Source organism: Amblyraja radiata, chromosome 39, assembly GCF_010909765.2.
Source record: "Amblyraja radiata isolate CabotCenter1 chromosome 39, sAmbRad1.1.pri, whole genome shotgun sequence".
In the NCBI taxonomy this organism is placed as follows: Eukaryota; Metazoa; Chordata; class Chondrichthyes; order Rajiformes; family Rajidae; genus Amblyraja; species Amblyraja radiata.
Genome location: NC_045994.1, coordinates 13,483,357 through 13,499,668, shown reverse-complemented (window position 1 = coordinate 13,499,668; position 16,312 = coordinate 13,483,357). Strand labels below are relative to the sequence as shown.

General features: G+C 49.2%; 1 protein-coding gene across 1 annotated transcript in view; it reads left to right on the top strand.

The window, feature by feature from the left end:
• The first annotated feature begins 2,960 nt into the window (after positions 1-2,960).
• Positions 2,961-16,312, top strand: part of LOC116967319 (phosphatidylinositide phosphatase SAC2-like) — a 36,427-nt gene continuing 23,075 nt past the window's right edge. Inside the window, exons 1-9 of the mRNA XM_033013821.1 lie at positions 2,961-3,249; positions 4,143-4,220; positions 4,588-4,724; positions 5,214-5,303; positions 7,672-7,842; positions 9,368-9,424; positions 11,111-11,303; positions 13,716-13,895; positions 15,840-15,907. Coding sequence (XP_032869712.1) covers positions 2,961-3,249; positions 4,143-4,220; positions 4,588-4,724; positions 5,214-5,303; positions 7,672-7,842; positions 9,368-9,424; positions 11,111-11,303; positions 13,716-13,895; positions 15,840-15,907 — 1,263 coding nt within the window. The remainder of the gene's footprint in view (positions 3,250-4,142; positions 4,221-4,587; positions 4,725-5,213; positions 5,304-7,671; positions 7,843-9,367; positions 9,425-11,110; positions 11,304-13,715; positions 13,896-15,839; positions 15,908-16,312) is intronic.

The following is a 16,312-nucleotide window of genomic DNA, read 5'->3' as shown; positions in this document are numbered from 1 at the left end:
CAGGAACAAGTCTTCGGCCCACAATGTCCGTGCCGAATATGATGTCCAGTTCAATGGATCTTTTCTGCCGGCGTGTGATGCAGACCCATCCAATCCCAGCATATCCATGCACCTATCTGCATGTCTCTTGAGATACAATTAACATATCTGTCTCTGCCATCACTCATAGCTCAGTGTTCAAAGCACCTACCACTCTGTAAAAAACAAAATATTATAGGTAGCAGCACAACGGAGTTGCTGCATTGAAGTAAAATAAGCAGATCTTGAGATTTGTGTAAGATTGAGCAAAGGCAAGATTGGACTGAATACCCAGGTAACCAATACCCATATCCAACGAGTCTTTTACATCCACTTAATTCAATTGTTATTTTTAAGGCAGAGATCGACAGATTCTTGATTAGGAAGGGTGTCGGGGGTTATGGGGAGAAGACAGGAGAATGGGGTTGAGAGGGAGAGATAGATCAGCCATGATTGGAAAATGGTGGCGTGGACTTGATGGGTCAAATGGTTGAATTCTGCTCCTAGAACCTATGAACAATGAAGCTTCCAGTTCTGCCTAGACAGCACTTAATCATTTCCTACGGGATCTTTGTTGAAGTCACATTAAATCTGCCTCCTTTATTTCTGCGGGGGAGGGGAGAGGGATTCTGCACGACCCGAAACGTCACCCATTCCTTCTCTCCAGAGATGCAGCCTTACTCCAGATGCTGGTTTAAACCGAAGATAGACACAAAAAGTGTTACTCCAGCTTCGGTTTAAACCAGCATCTGCAGTTCCGTCTTACACATTCCATAGAAACATGGAAAATAGGTGCCAGTTGGTCCTTCGATCCTGCACCGCCAATCATTGTGATCATGGCTGATCATTCCTTGGTCACTACTCGCCAATGCTGCTTTTGCCCCCAGCATCACGGTGAATCTATCCACAGCTCCAGTTCTACAATAGACGTAGCTAGTGGACACACTTCAATCACGTACAGTTGCCATGGAGGCTGAAAATTGCTCGCAAGGAGAACTCCACAGGCCTCGGCTCCCCTGCCAAGAACTGACTCTGCACTGGACTTCTTAGATACTCAATTAAGTAACACTAATTACATTTGGGACTTTTTTCCACTCCAGACACTACTTGCTAAAAGGGTTCTTTCACTTACATTAAATAAGCCCAATACAGTTCTGAATGTTTAAGAAGGAACTGCAGATGCTGGAAAATCGAAGGTACACATAAATGCTGGAGAAACTCAGCGGGTGCAGCAGCATCTATGGAGCGAAGGAGATAGGCTATTTCCTTTGCTCCATAGATGCTGCTGCATCCGCTGAGTTTCTCCAGCATTTTTGTGTACATACAGTTCTGAATGGGTCCTGCATCGTTAGCAGTGCAAGCATTGAGACCTAGTCAAACAATTGGTTACAGATTTGTTTTCCGAGCAATTCTAGTTGCGTAGCCAACAATTATTCTTCGGCACTCATTTCTAAAAAATAATCAACTTGGGTTTTGTTGAAGATAGACACAAAAAGCTGGAGTAACTCAACGGGTCAGGCAGCATCCCTGATGAAAAGGACGTTTCAGGTCAAGACCCTCCCTTCTCTCCAGGGAAGCCGCCTGACCCGCTGAGTTACTGCAGCTTTTTGTGTCCATCTTTGGGGTAAACCAGCATCTGCAGTTCCTTCCCACCACAATTTGTGTTGTTTTATTGGTTTCAGGGCCAACTAGCGATCACCCGTACACTAGTTCTATCCTATTCACTAGGTACAATTTACAGAAGCCAATTAACCTGCAAACCTACACATCTTTGGAATGTGGGAGGAAACTGGAGCACCTGCAGAAAACCCATGCGGTCACAGGGATAATGTGCTATATGTACAGACCAGGTACACAAAAATGCTGGAGAAACTCAGCGGGTGCAGCAGCATCTATGGAGCGAAGGAAATGGGCAACGTTTCGGGCTGAAACCCTTCTTCAGACTGAAGGAAATAGGCAAAGTTTTGGCCCGAAACCCTTCAGACTGAAGGAAATGGGCAACGTTTCGGGCCGAAACCCGACTAACATATCTCATCTACACTAATCCCACGCCTTCATTTGGCCCGTATCCCTCTAGACCAGCCCTATCCATGTATCTGTCTAATTGCTTCTTACACGCCTCAACTACCTCCTCCAGCAGCTCGTTCCACGTACCCACCACCCTTTGGGCGAAAAAGTTACCCCTCAGATTCCTATAAAATCTATCCCCCTTCATCATTAAACCTATGCCCTCTGGTTCTAGAAACATAGAAAAATAGGTGCTGGAGTAGGCCATTGAGCCATTCGGCCCTTTGAGCCAGCACTGCCATTCAATATGATCATGGCTAATCATCTAAAATCAGTACCTAATGATTCAATTTACCTGCCCTGGGCAAGAGACTCTGTGCGTCTACCAGATCTATTCCTCTCATGATTTCAACACCTCTATAAGATCACCCTTCAACCTCCTGCGCGCCAGGGAATAGAGTCCCACCCGACTCAACCTCTCCCTCTGGCTCAGACCCCCTCGCCCTGACAACACCCTCGTAAATCTCTGTACCCTTTCCAGCTTGACAACAACTTTCCCAGAACTGGACACAATACTCCAAACGCGGCCTCACCAACAACTTCTACAACTGCAACATGGCCTCCCAACTTCTACACTCAGTCACCCCCCACCCACCCCCCCACCCACCACCCCGCACCCCCCCCCCACCCCGCTCCAGGGAATAAAGTCTGCTCAACCTCTTCCTGGGAGATATATTACAAAATGGTTTAGCATTGCTCTTGAGGTCAGTTGGAATGTAGAGTAAAGGGTTAGTATTGACTTTATGGGCCGAATGGACACAATTTTGTATGATGCTTAACTTCTGGGAAGGTCGTGGTTTTGGCAGATGGAATTGCTTTTCTTTTTGCAATTGTAATTTACTTTGGAGGGGAGGGGAGGGGAGGGGAGAGAATGCATGTGGGTATTGGGGGTGGGAGCAACCGGTGCGGCCCCAGAACGCCTGGGCGCCGGGCACTGTTTGGAATGCGCCCGCTGTGACGGGCAGACCGTGGAACATGTTTTCATTGGAAACCTGGCCATTGCACAGACTCCAACGGTCGTGGGGACAGAGGGTGGCGAGGGAAGGGGGCAGCAAGCAAGGTCGCGGATGGAGCTGTTCCAGTCACCGACTGAGTACACGGTGCGGGGCGCCGACAGCTGCCTGTCCTGCAGTCGCTCCAGCGGCAGCATGGAGATCAAGGCAGGTGAGTGAGTGTGAGCGTAGCCCACGCATTTACACACCATAACACACACACACACACACACCACCACACACACACACACACACACACACACACACACACACACACACACACACACACACACATCATAACACTCACACAGACACACACACCATTACACATACCTACACACACACACACTAGCACAGACACACACACATCAACACTCACACACATACACAGCATAACATACACACACACACCATAACTCACACACGCCCAACTTGCCCACACCGGCCAACATGTCCCACCTACACTGGTCTATATTCCTCCTAACCTGTCCTATCCATGTACCTGTCTAACTGTTTCTTAAACTTTGGGATAGTCTTGGTTCTTGGTTTCTTGGTCCTCCAAAATATTCCAAATTGAATTTAAACTGGAGGTGGTGAAGGGAGGGCTTAAGCCAGAAAGGGTTATTGGGAAGAAAGAGCTATTTTAAATTTAGTTGCATCTGGTTGGGTAACTATAGTTGGGTGGAGATTATTCCATGCTTTAATTGTGCGGGGGAAGAACGAATTGCTGTACACATCTGTCTTTGTAGCTGGGATCACAAATTGGATCGAATGCCCTCGTCTGCTCCTAATTTCGTTTGGGTTTGGTGTAGGTCTTGTCGAGCTGACCATTTAACATTTTGTAATATTTAGTCCCTGCCCCAACTACCTCCTCTGGCAGCTTGTTCATTGCACCCACCACCCTTTGTGTGAAAAAGTGAAAATATGAAGGATTAGGTGTAATAATTCCAAGCTGAGAATTTCAGAGAAGGATTCGAGCTTTCTTACTTCAACGGTTAAAGCAAAATGCACGCCAACGTTGGTCAAATTCAGCAGATACTAACAACTCCTTTCTTGTGCGTTCAGCCTCCGACGTGGACTTGTCCAGAGCTGTCTGTCTCGGTCTGGTGGAAGGAGTTGTTGGGAAGTTTCAGTTTCACCCAGGTAAGGCTGTATCTGTTGCAATTACAGGACCGGTTTGATCAACGTGCCCCCTCCCATGCAGTTGCTGTACAGACCTATGAAAAGACAGTTGTTTGGTGTGGGCTAGTATAGATTAGATGGTTGTTGATGTCAACTCACCTGGGTTAACATATGACGGGCGTTTGACGGTGCTGGACCTGTGTTCGCTGGAGTTTAGAAGGATGAAGGGGTGGTAGTGCTCATTGAAACAAAGTGAATGGTGAAAGTGGATAACGTGGATATGGTGAGGATGGTTCCTCTAGTGGGAACTCAAGTCTAGGACCAGAGGCCATAACCTCAGCATAAAGGGACGTGCGCCTGTGAGGTTATTCATTGTTATTTTTTATAGAGTTAGAATGTTTCCTGGTCCTCGTTCAACGTAAAGGCCTTGTGGGCACGGTTCTCGGGGAACATGAGATGTACAAGATCACCAAAGTGGCCGTGATACCGTTGACTGATGCCGAACCTCAGGACCTGAAGCTGGAGGTAAAAGTCTTATTCATAAACAATCTCAATTTGGTCTGCGGAGACCTACAGGACCTCCCGGTTGACAACCATTTCAACTCCCCTTCCCATTCCCACACTGACCTTTCTGTCCTGGGCCTCCTCCATTGCCAGATAGAAACATAGAAACATTGAAAAATAGGTGCGGGAGTAGGCCATTCGGCCCTTCGAGCCAGCACCTCCATTCAATATGATCATGGCTGATCATCCAAAATCAATACCCCCGTTCCTGCTTTTTCCCCATATCCCTCGATTCCTTTAGCCCAAAGTGCTAAATCTTACTCTCTCTTGAAAACTTCCAATGAATTGGCCTCCGCTGCCTTCTGTGGCAGAGAATTATTTCTCTTTCTTCCAGGGAAACAAAAAATTATAGGCCTCGACTGTGACGGAAAATGCTCCGTGAAATGATCACATTGGTCCATCTGGGATGAACGTTTTGTGATGGATGCTTTTGTTTTTTTTTCAATTCAGTTTTGCAAGATGCACATGCAGTTTGCAGGTGAAGCGACTGTCCCCGTCACCCAGAAAAAATCGCTGGTGGAGGCAGGTGCTAAACGGCAGGTAATGTGCATTACTCCTCTCTGTTTAATTAGTCGAATGAGTGGATGATACAGCCCCTTTGCTCACCACGTCCACCGTCGATCACCCGTTCACACCAGGGTCTCATCCATACCCCGTAACACTGCTCTCTCTCCCCATCCCCGCTCACGCAACAAGGGCAGAGTCCCTCTGGTCCTCACCTTTCACCCCACCAGCCGGCAAATACAACACATAATCCTCCGCCATTTCCGCCACCTCCAACGTGACCCCACCACTCGCCACATCTTCCCATCTCCCCCCATGTCTGCCTTCCGCAAAGACCGCTCCCTCCGCAACTCCCTCGTCAATTCTTCCCTTCCCTCCCGCACCACCCCCTCCCCGGGCACTTTCCGTTGCAACCGCAAGAAATGCAACACCTGTCCCTTCACCTCCCCCCTCGACTCCATCCAAGGTCCCAAGCAGTCGTTCCAGGTACGACAAAGGTTCACCTGTATCTCCTCCAACCTCATCTACTGCATCCGCTGCTCTAGATGTCAGCTGATTTACATCGGTGAGACCAAGCGTAGGTTGGGCGATCGTTTCGCCGAACACCTCCGCTCAGTCCGCAATAACCTACCTGACCTCCCGGTGGCTCAGCACTTCAACTCCCCCTCCCATTCCCAATCCGACCTCTCTGTCCTGGGTCTCCTCCATTGCCAGAGTGAGCAACAGCGGAAATTGGAGGAACAGCACCTCATATTCCGTCTGGGGACCTTGCGTCCTTATGGCATTGACATAGAATCCTCCCAATTTGGCTAGCCCTTGCTGTCTCCTCCCCTTCCTTAACCCTCTAGCTGTCTCCTCCCACCCTCCCATCCGCCCGCCCTCGGGCTCCTCCTCCTCCTCCCCTTTTCCTTCTTTCTTTCCCCCACCCCCCATCAGTCTGAAGAAGGGTTTCGGCCCGAAACGTCGCCTATTTCCTTCGCTCCATAGATGCTGCTGCACCCGCTGAGTTTCCCCAGCAATTTTGTGTACCACCCGTTCACACTAGTTCTTTGGTTTAGTTTAGTGCAGAGCAAGGGTTCCCAACCTGGGGTGAATTTATCCCCAGGGGGGTAAATTTCGCCTACCCAGGGGGTACATTTGTTGATTCTGGGTTTGTTAAAAAATAGTATTTTAAAATGTCCCTTTTGTCGGTTGCTTTATTGGGGTAGAAGTGTAAATCAAATTACTAAACAAAACAGGGTGGGGGTAAATTTACTGTCGAAAAGTTGCCTGGGGGGTAAACGGGACGAAAAAGGTTGGGAACCCCTTGGTTTAGAGGTAGGGTGCGGAAACAAGCCCTTCGGCCCCTGTAAGGCAGCAACTCTACCGCTGCGCCGCTGCGCCACCGTGCCGCCGGTTCTGTCTCATCCAGCTTTCGCACCAATCCCTACACACCAGGGTCAATTTCACAGAGGGCCAATTACTCCTGCAAACCCGCGTTTCTTTGGGATGTGGGAGCCAAGCCCTCTCGTGGTCACAGGGAGAACGTCCAGACTCCACACACATGCGGTGCCCGAGGCAAAAAAAAATGAAGAAGGATCTCGAACCCGAAAAAAAAAAGAAAAAAAAGAACAGCCTCGACCTGAAACGTCGCCTATTTCCTTCGCTCCATAGATGCTGCCTCACCCGCTGAGTTTCTCCAGCATTTTTATCCACCTGCGACTCAACTGCTCTGCGCCAAGCAAGGAGCCACCTGAGCTAGTCCAGTTAGCCTACATTTGGCCCATATCCCTCCCACCATTTCCTAGCCTTGTACCTGCCCCGACCTGAAATGTAATTTGTCCATGTGCTCCAGCGATGCTGAGTTACTCCAGCACTTTGTGTTTTTATTTTTTATTCTTCTTCTGCGACCATCTTCCATGTTTCAAATGTTCAAGAAGGAACTGCAGATGCTGGAAAATCGAAGGTGGACAAAAGTGTTGGAGAAACTCAGCGGGTGCAGCAGCATCTATGGAGCGAAGGAAATAGGCAACGTTTCGGGACCTTCCATGTTTCAAATGTTGACCTCGCTGTCATCTACCGTCCTGAAAAGAACGCAAGCTTCCGGCGACCATCAGTGGGAGCCATCACTTGCCGCAGTAGATGGTGGTAGCAGAATTAGCTCGGGATACTTCCAGTTTCCCAGCCCCGCAAGGTGGACGCTTCTGCTATGGGGGCCTGTGTTTTTTTAAATTAAAAACCAGCATCTGCAGTTCCTTGCTTCTCCATCTAGTTTATTGTAGTTGATAGATTCGTGTCGTTTCCACGTGCCGGCCTACGTATATTTTAAGCGCTGCGCTAGTACACGGTGGCCCCCGCTATCCCCGTGGCGGCTCGTTCCGCGTGCAGTCGCTACCAGGTGACGCCCGCGCTCTCTGCCCTGCAGATCAGCGATGAGGAGAAGCTGGAGAAGCGGCTGTTGGAGGAGCTGGTCAAACTGTTCACCGACTCTGACGCATTCTACTTCAGCCGGACCTACGACATCACGAACAGCGCCCAGCGGCAGTGGCAGCGGCAAGGCATCAACTACGAAGACGGTTTGCCGGCAAAGGTGAAGGTCGGGGGGGTAGGGGGGGGCTATATGGTTTTCAACATAGCATAGGAACAAAGGGCAGTACGGCACAAAGAACAGGACCTTTGGCCCACCATGTCAGCGCCAAACACAATGGCCAAACCATCTCTTATCTACAATATACAATACAATACAATATTTATTCTTTGTCATTTGAACCTCAGTGAGGCTCAAACGAAACTCTGTTTCTATAGCCATACAAACAAAACAATTCCTACAAGACTCTTGCCATAGAGGGAGTACAGAGAAGGTTCACCAGACTGATTCCTGAGATGACAGGACTTCCATATGAAGAAAGACTGGATAGACTCGGCTCGTACTCGCTAGAATTTAGAAGATTGAGGGGGGATCTTATAGAAACTCACAAAATTCTTAAGGGGTTGGACAGGCTAGATGCAGGAAGATTATTCCCGATGTTGGGGAAGTCCAGAACTAGGGGTCACAGTTTAAGGATAAGAGGGAAGTCTTTTAGGACCGAGATGAGAAAATCATTTTTTACACAGAGAGTGGCGAATCTGTGGAATTCTCTGCCACAGAAGGTAGTTGAGGCCAGTTCATTGGCTATATTTAAGAGGGAGTTAGATGTGGCCCTTGTGGCTAAAGGGATCAGGTGGTATGGAGAGAAGGCAGGGATGGGATACTGGGTTGGATGATCAGCCATGATCATATTGAATGGCGGTGCAGGCTCGAAGGGCCGAATTGCCTACTCCTGCACCTATTTTCTATGTTTCTATGTAAGACACACAAACGATTCAATTCACACATACATCCATCACAGTGAATCTCCTCCTCACTGTGATGAAAGGCAAAGTCTTTTCTCTCCCCTGCTCTCCATTTTGCTCCCGTTGTTGATGCCCGATATCTACCAGCACATCCATCCATTCCCTGCCTATCCATGTGCCTATCCAAAAGTCTCTTAAACATAACTATCATATCTGCCTCAACTACCATCCCTGGCAATGCATTCCAGGCATTCAATAGACAATAGACAATAGGTGCAGGAGTCGGCCATTCGGCCCTTTGGGTCAGCACCGCCATTCAAGAAGATCATGGCTGATCATCCAAAATCAGTGCCCCGTTCCAGCTTTTTCCCCACATCCCTTGATTCCATTAGCCCTAAGAGCTATATCTAATGCCCCTGTCCCACTTAGGAAACCTGAACGGAAACCTCTGGAGACTTTGCGCCCTACCCAAGGTTTCCGTGCGGTTCCCGGAGGTTGCAGGTGGTTGCCGGAGGTTGCAGTTAGTGGAAGCAGGCAGGGAGACTGACAAAAACCTCCGGGAACTGCATGGAAACCTTGGGTGGGGCGCAAAGTCTCCAGAGGTTTCCGTTCAGGTTTCCTAAGTGGGACAGGGGCATTACTCTCTCTTGAAAACATCCAGTGAACTGGCCTCCACTGCCTTCTGTGGCAGAGAATTCCACCGATGATCAAATCTCTGGGTGAGGAAGGATTTTTCTTGTCACAGTCCTAAAAGGCCTCCCCCTTATTCTTATTTCCTCTTTACTCAGATCGATGACAGATTTTTCTGGAACAAGTACATGATTCGAGACTTGCTCGAAAAACAGGTAGGATTGGCATTTTTGTCTTCCAGCACGGTTTCTATCACATCCTAGGTAGACAAAAATGCTGGAGAAACTCAGCGGGTGCGGCAGCATCTATGGAGCGAAAGAAATAGGCAACGTTTCGGGCCTGCCTGTTTTGCCTGAGGGCATAAGTTGTAAGAGCAGAGTTAGGCCATTCGTCCCATCAAGTCTACTCCACCGTTCGATCGTGGCCAATCCAATCTTTCCCAATCATTCTCCTGCCTTCTCCCCGTAACCTTGGACGCCCTTACTAATCAAGAACGTATCGGCCTCTGCTTTAAAAAATATCCATTGGCATGGCGGTTAAAGGTGGTGCTACCAGACTTTACCTTGCACTAAATGTCAGTACAGATTCAGATTCAGATTCAGATTCAATTTTAATTGTCATTGTCAGTGTATAGTACAGAGACAACGAAATGCATTTAGCATCTCCCTGGAAGAGCGACATAGCAAATGATTTAAATAAATAATAATAAGTGATAATAAGTGTCCGGGGGGTGGGGGGGTGATTGGCAGTCACCGAGGTACGTTGTTGAGTAGAGTGACAGCCGCCGGGAAGAAGCTGTTCCTGGACCTGCTGGTTCGGCAACGGAGAGACCTGTAGCGCCTCCCGGATGGTAGGAGGGTAAACAGTCCATGGTTGGGGTGAGAGCAGTCCTTGGCGATGCTGAGCGCCCTCCGCAGACAACGCTTGCTTTGGACAGACTCAATGGAGGGGAGCGAGGAACCGGTGATGCGTTGGGCAATTTTCACCACCCTCTGCAATGCCTTCCGGTCGGAGACAGAGCAGTTGCCATACCATACTGTGATACAGTTGGTAAGGATGCTCTCGATGGTGCAGCGGTAGAAGTTCACCAGGATCTGAGGAGACAGATGGACCTTCTTCAGTCTCCTCAGGAAGAAGAGACGCTGGTGAGCCTTCTTGATCAGAGTTGAGGTATTGTGGGTCCAAGAGAGGTCATCGGAGATGTTGACTCCCAGGAACCTGAAGCTAGAAACACGTTCCACCTCCGTCCCGTTAATGTGGATGGGGGTGTGCGTGCCGCCCCTGGACTTCCTGAAGTCTACAATGAGCTCCTTGGTCTTCTTGGAGTTAAGGGCCAGGTTGTTGTCAGCGCACCATGCTGCTAAGTGCTGGACCTCCTCCCTGTAGGCCGACTCATCGTTGTTGCTGATGAGGCCAATCACCGTTGTATCATCTGCATACTTGATGATGGTGTTAGTACCATGTACAGGTGTGCAGTCATAGGTGAAGAGGGAGTAGAGGAGGGGGCTCAGCACACAGCCCTGTGGAACGCCGGTGTTCAGGGTGAGGGTTGAAGAGGTGTGCTTGTCTAACCTAACAGACTGGGGTCTGTTGGTTAGAAAGTCCAGTATCCAGTTGCAGAGGGAGGGGTCGATGCCCAGGTTACCGAGTTTGGTGATCAGTTTTGATGGTATAATGGTGTTGAATGCTGAGCTGTAATCGATGAACAGCATTCTTACGTACGTGTTATTCCCTTTATCATGTATCTGCACGCTGTGGATGGCTCGGTTGTAATCAGGTATGGTCGTTCCGCTGGTTGGTTAGCACGCGACACAAACGCTTTTCGCTGTACCTCGCCCCGCACGGCGATAAACCAAACGCAAACGTCCCTGACACCTTTCTGTTTGGGACCTTCCCTCCAGAGCGCGATGTCGGATGAGTGGATCATCCCCATCATCCAGGGCTTCGTGCAGGTGAAGGAGATCCACGTCAGCCACTCCAAGTACAAGGGCGAGAACGCCTGCGACGAATGTGTGGTGAGCGAGGACATGCCAAAGGCTCCGGGGGGGAAGTTCCTGTTCGTCCTTATCTCCAGGAGAAGCAGGTACAGAGGAGGTGAGCGGGGAATCTGCAAGAGGGCCGTCTAGCGGTAGATCATTGATGTCGCTGGTGCTGACATCAATGGACTTTATTCATGGATAGAGTCACAGAAACGGATCCTTGGCCCACCATGTCCATGCCAACCTTCTTGTCCATCCACACTGACCCCATTTTCCCCTGTTGGACATATCCTTCCAATCCAAGTGTCTGTCTCAATTGTCTCTTAAAGCCTTGTCCCACTGTACGAGTTCATTCAAGAGTTCTCCCCGAGTTTGCCCTGATTCGAACTCGGAGATTTACGGTAATGGCCGCTCGTCGGTACTCGGGGCTCTCGTGGACATTTTTCAACTTGTTGAAAAATCTTCACGAGTCTTCCCGAGCTTACCTGCCATTAGCGAGTCTTCCCGAGTACCTGCCGTAAGCGTTACGAGCTGCTAAGAGACGTCCCAAAATTCTTACGGGGTTGGACAGGCTAGATGCAGGAAGATCGCTCCCGATGTTGGGGAAGTCCAGGACAAGGGGTCACAGCTTAAGGATAAGGGGGAAATCCTTTAAAACCGAGATGAGAAGAACCTTTTTCACACAGAGAGTGGTGAATCTCTGGAACTCTCTGCCACAGAAGGTAGTCGAGGCCAGTTCATTGGCTATATTTAAGAGGGAGTTAGATGTGGCCCTTGTGGCTAAGGGGATCAGAGGGTATGGAGAGAAGGCAGGTACGGGATACTGAGTTGGATGATCAGCCATGATCATATTGAATGGTGGTGCAGGCTCGAAGGGCCGAATGGCCTACTCCTGCACCTAATTTCTATGTTTCTATGTTTCTATGTCCCCGAGCTCCGACGTGCCCGCTACGATCATTCTACGTACTACCACGAGTTTGATTTTTTTTTTTTAACTTAGGAGAGCTCTTGGAATGAACTCGTACCGGGACAGGGCCATTGTGTCTGATTCCAGTGCTTCCAGCACAATGCTATATTAACCACCCATTCCTTCTCTCCAGAGATGCTGCCTGTCCCGCTGAGTTACTCCAGCATTTTGTGTTGATTCCCAATACTCCAAATGTGGCCTAACCGAAGTTTTATACAGTTACAACATGACAATAAAACTCTTGACTCTCACTCTTGACTTTCTTGACCACTTGAGTTTGGTTCTGCACTAATATCGTTTTTATTAATTCTTTATTGAACTTTTTTTCTGTTTATTTTATTCTTATGTTATCTATTGGGCACTGTGTTCACAGACCTGTTCTCCTGCTGCAAGGTGGGAATCTCATTGTTCCGTTTCGGTTCATATACGACAATTAAACACTCGTGACTGTGTAGGAAGGAACTTCTTCTTTCGTGTCTATCTTCCATGTTCCAAATGTTGACATCGCTGCCATCGTCCGTCCTGAAATGGACGCAATCCTTCCGTCGACAATCAGTGGGAGCCATCACTTGTTGCAAGAGATGATGGTGGTAGCAGAATTAGCTCGGGATACTTCCAGTTTCCAGCCCTGCGACGTGGACACTTCTGCTATTATTTTTATTTATTTTTTATCTATTTATTTATATAGCACATTTTTTGTCAACTTGCATTGACCCCAAAGTGCTTCACATAATTACATCCACACACACAGGCAAAGGTGGGTGAAGTGTCTTGCCCAAGGACACACACAGGCAAAGGTGGGTGAAGTGTCTTGCCCAAGGACACAACGACAGTATGCACACCAAGCGGGATTCGAACCAGCTACCTTCCGGTTGCCAGCCGAACACTTAGCCCATTGTGCCATATGGGGCCAGGAAGGAACTGCAGATGCAGGTTTAAACCAAAGATAGACACAAAAAGTTGGCGTAACTGAATGTCAGACGGCATCTCTGGAGGACAGGAATAGTTGACGTTTCGGGTCGGGATTCTTCTTCAAACCTCATGACCCTTGGTCTTCACTTGAATCTTGCAGGATACAAGCACGAGCTGACATTGAAGGGCCGAATGGCCTACTCCTGCACCTATTTTCTATCCCACTTGACAACCATGGGTTTGGGTTCACTGTGCATTGTCTTATCTGTGTCTCTGGATGCATGTGGCCAGGCCGACCCCTCCAGCAAGGCATCCAGTGTTGGGGTGTGGGGAGTCTCGGAGAGGCTTCACAAGGGTGGCGCAGCGGTAGAGTTGCTGCCTTCCAGCGCCAGAGACCCGGGTTCGATCCTGTCTAAGGGCGATGCTTGCCTGCGCGGAGTTTGTACGTTCTCCCCGTGACCCGCGAGATCTTCGGCTTCCTCCCACACTCCAGGTTAATTGGCTTCGTGTAAGTGTCAAATTGTCCCTAGTATGTGCGTGTGTGTGGGGTAATGTTAATGTGCGGGGATCGCTGGTCGGCGCGGAAACCAATAGCCTGAGATACCGTGGTCGCCGGGCGTGAGCGTCTTCCTTCTCCTTGGTCCACAGGGATGCGATACAAACGCAGAGGCATCGACTGCGGCGGGAACGTGGCCAATTACGTGGAGACCGAGCAGCTGATCTTCAGGGGGAGCGACGTCTTATCCTTCGTCCAGATTCGAGGGTCTATTCCCGTGTTCTGGAGCCAGGAGGGCTATCGGTATAAACCCCTTCCCAAGCTCCACAAGAGTAAGTGTGCGGGAAGGAACTGCAGATGCTGGTTTAAACCCAAGACAGACACAAAATGCTGGAGTAACTCAGCGAGACAGGCAGCATCTCTGGAGAGAAGGAATGGGCGACGTTTCGGGTCAAGACCCTTCAATAGACAATAGGTGCAGGAGTAGGACATTCGGCCCTTCGAGACAGCACCGCCATTCAATGTGATCATGGCTGATCATCCCCAATCAGTGCCCCGTTCCTGCCTTCTCCCCATATCCCCTGACTCCGCTATTTTTAAGAGCCATCTCTAGCTCTCTCCAATGAACCTGCCTCCACCGCCCTCTGAGGCAGAGAATTCCACAGACTCACCACTCTCTGTTCAGACTGAGTCAGGGGAGAAGGAGATACAGAGACTAGGACGTGTAAGGTGTGATGGAGATTTTATCTCTGTTTGCTTTGTTTTTTACCGTCTCCTAGCCAACAATGATCAGTGCCTGCTTAGTAACGTACAATTAAACTGGTCCTGTGTGCCTAGAGTATGCCTTCAGTCTGAAGAAGTGGTCTCAACCCAAAGCGTCACCTATTCCTTCTCTCCAGAGACGCTGCCTGTCCCGCTGAGTTACTCCAGCATTTTGTGTCTGTCCACAAGAGTAAAGGAATTAGCCAATTTTTTAGGCGTCAACTGGTGACTGCCGAAAACTTTTCCACATGTTGAAACACTTTCGGTGACAGTGGCGTCGATTTGTGTTGTCGTAGGTTGTCGCCAGGTGAGGTAGGTTGTTGCTGGTGCTGACTTCGGTGAATTCCATTGCCCTAGTCGCTGGCAGTCGCCTAAAAAATCGCCAAAGTGGGATTATAAAGGGTCGACCAGCTCGACTTTTCATTCTGGGCCACAAGCAAGGGTCTCGTTTAGGAGCTTCCAATCCCAGTCCCAATCCCAGGCCAGTCTCCGTTGACATTCCTGGAAGTGCGGAGGTCCCAGAAGGAGCTCGGCCAAGTACACAAAGCAGAAGCAGTGTTACAGCAGGTAGAGCTGCTGCCTCTCAGCTCCAGTGATCCAGGTTCAATCCTGACCCACTGTGCTGAAGACTTTGGAGATATAGCGCGGAGACAGATCTTGGGCTCAGCCGGGTCCGTGCCGACCTGTGATCACCCGTACGTTAGTTTAATCCCATACATTAGGGACAATTTACACTCTTTACCGAAGCCAATTAACCTACAAACCTGTACGCCTTTGCAGTGTGGGAGGAAGCCAGAGCTCCCAGGGAATACCCATGGGGGGAATGTACAAACTCCGTGCAGACAGCATCCAAAGTCAGGATCCAACCAGGGTCTCTGGCGCTGTAAGGCGGCATCTCGATGGGCCGAAGGGCCTGTTTTCGCACCGCCCCACCGCTACCTGCACATTTTCTTCTTGATCACATTGAGTTTGCTCCCATATCCCAAAGTTCTGCAGGCTGAGGGGTCAACTGTGGCTGCAGTAAATTGTCCCTAACGTGTCCGTGAGAGTTGGTCTCTGCCATCTCCAGCAACGATCCTCGACGAAAAAGACGTAGTACGGTCGTGGGCAGATTCATGGTTCATTTTCGGCCCCATTCCCGTAACCGGCTTCCGTCTCCGCACCAAAGATCCCGTAGCGGAGAAAAGATACTAGTGCGGAGACGGAAGCCGGTTACGGAAACATCCTCATAAAAATAAAAGTTCTTTGGTAAAAATCTTCTCCTCGTTTTCAGAGTTATAATTTATTAACACAAACTGTTCCCCCGCAACGTTGATTACACTGCGAGTCGGGTCGGGTCGGGTTACTGAAATGGATTTAAAAAAGGCCCACGTTCGCATTTAGCAGGTGTGGTCTATCTTGCTCTGCTATAGGTTCTTTGATCTCCAGCACTTTCTGATTTTATTTCAGGTTTCTAGCAGCTGCAGTTATATTTATTCCTTTCTAATGGAAATATTTCCCCTCTTTTCACACAGCCGATGCAGAGAACACACAAGCTTTTCAGAGCCACTTCATGGAACAGTTCAAGATTTACAATAAAGGGGTTAGTTTCTACTTCCTATCTACTTACAAAATTCTTAAGGGGTTGGACAGGCTAGATGCAGGAAGATTGCTCCCGATGTTGGGGAAGTCCAGGACAAGGGGTCACAGCTTAAGGATAAGGGGGAAATCCTTTAAAACCGAGATGAGAAGAACTTTTTTCACACAGAGAGTGGTGAATCTCTGGAACTCTCTGCCACAGAGGGTAGTCGAGGCCAGTTCATTGGCTATATTTAAGAGGGAGTTAGATGTGGCCCTTGTGGCTAAGGGGATCAGAGGGTATGGAGAGAAGGCAGGTACGGGATACTGAGTTGGATCAGCCATGATCATATTGAATGGCGGTGCAGGCTCGAAGGGCCGAATGGCCTACTCCTGCACCTAATTTCTATGTTTCTATGTTTCTATGTTC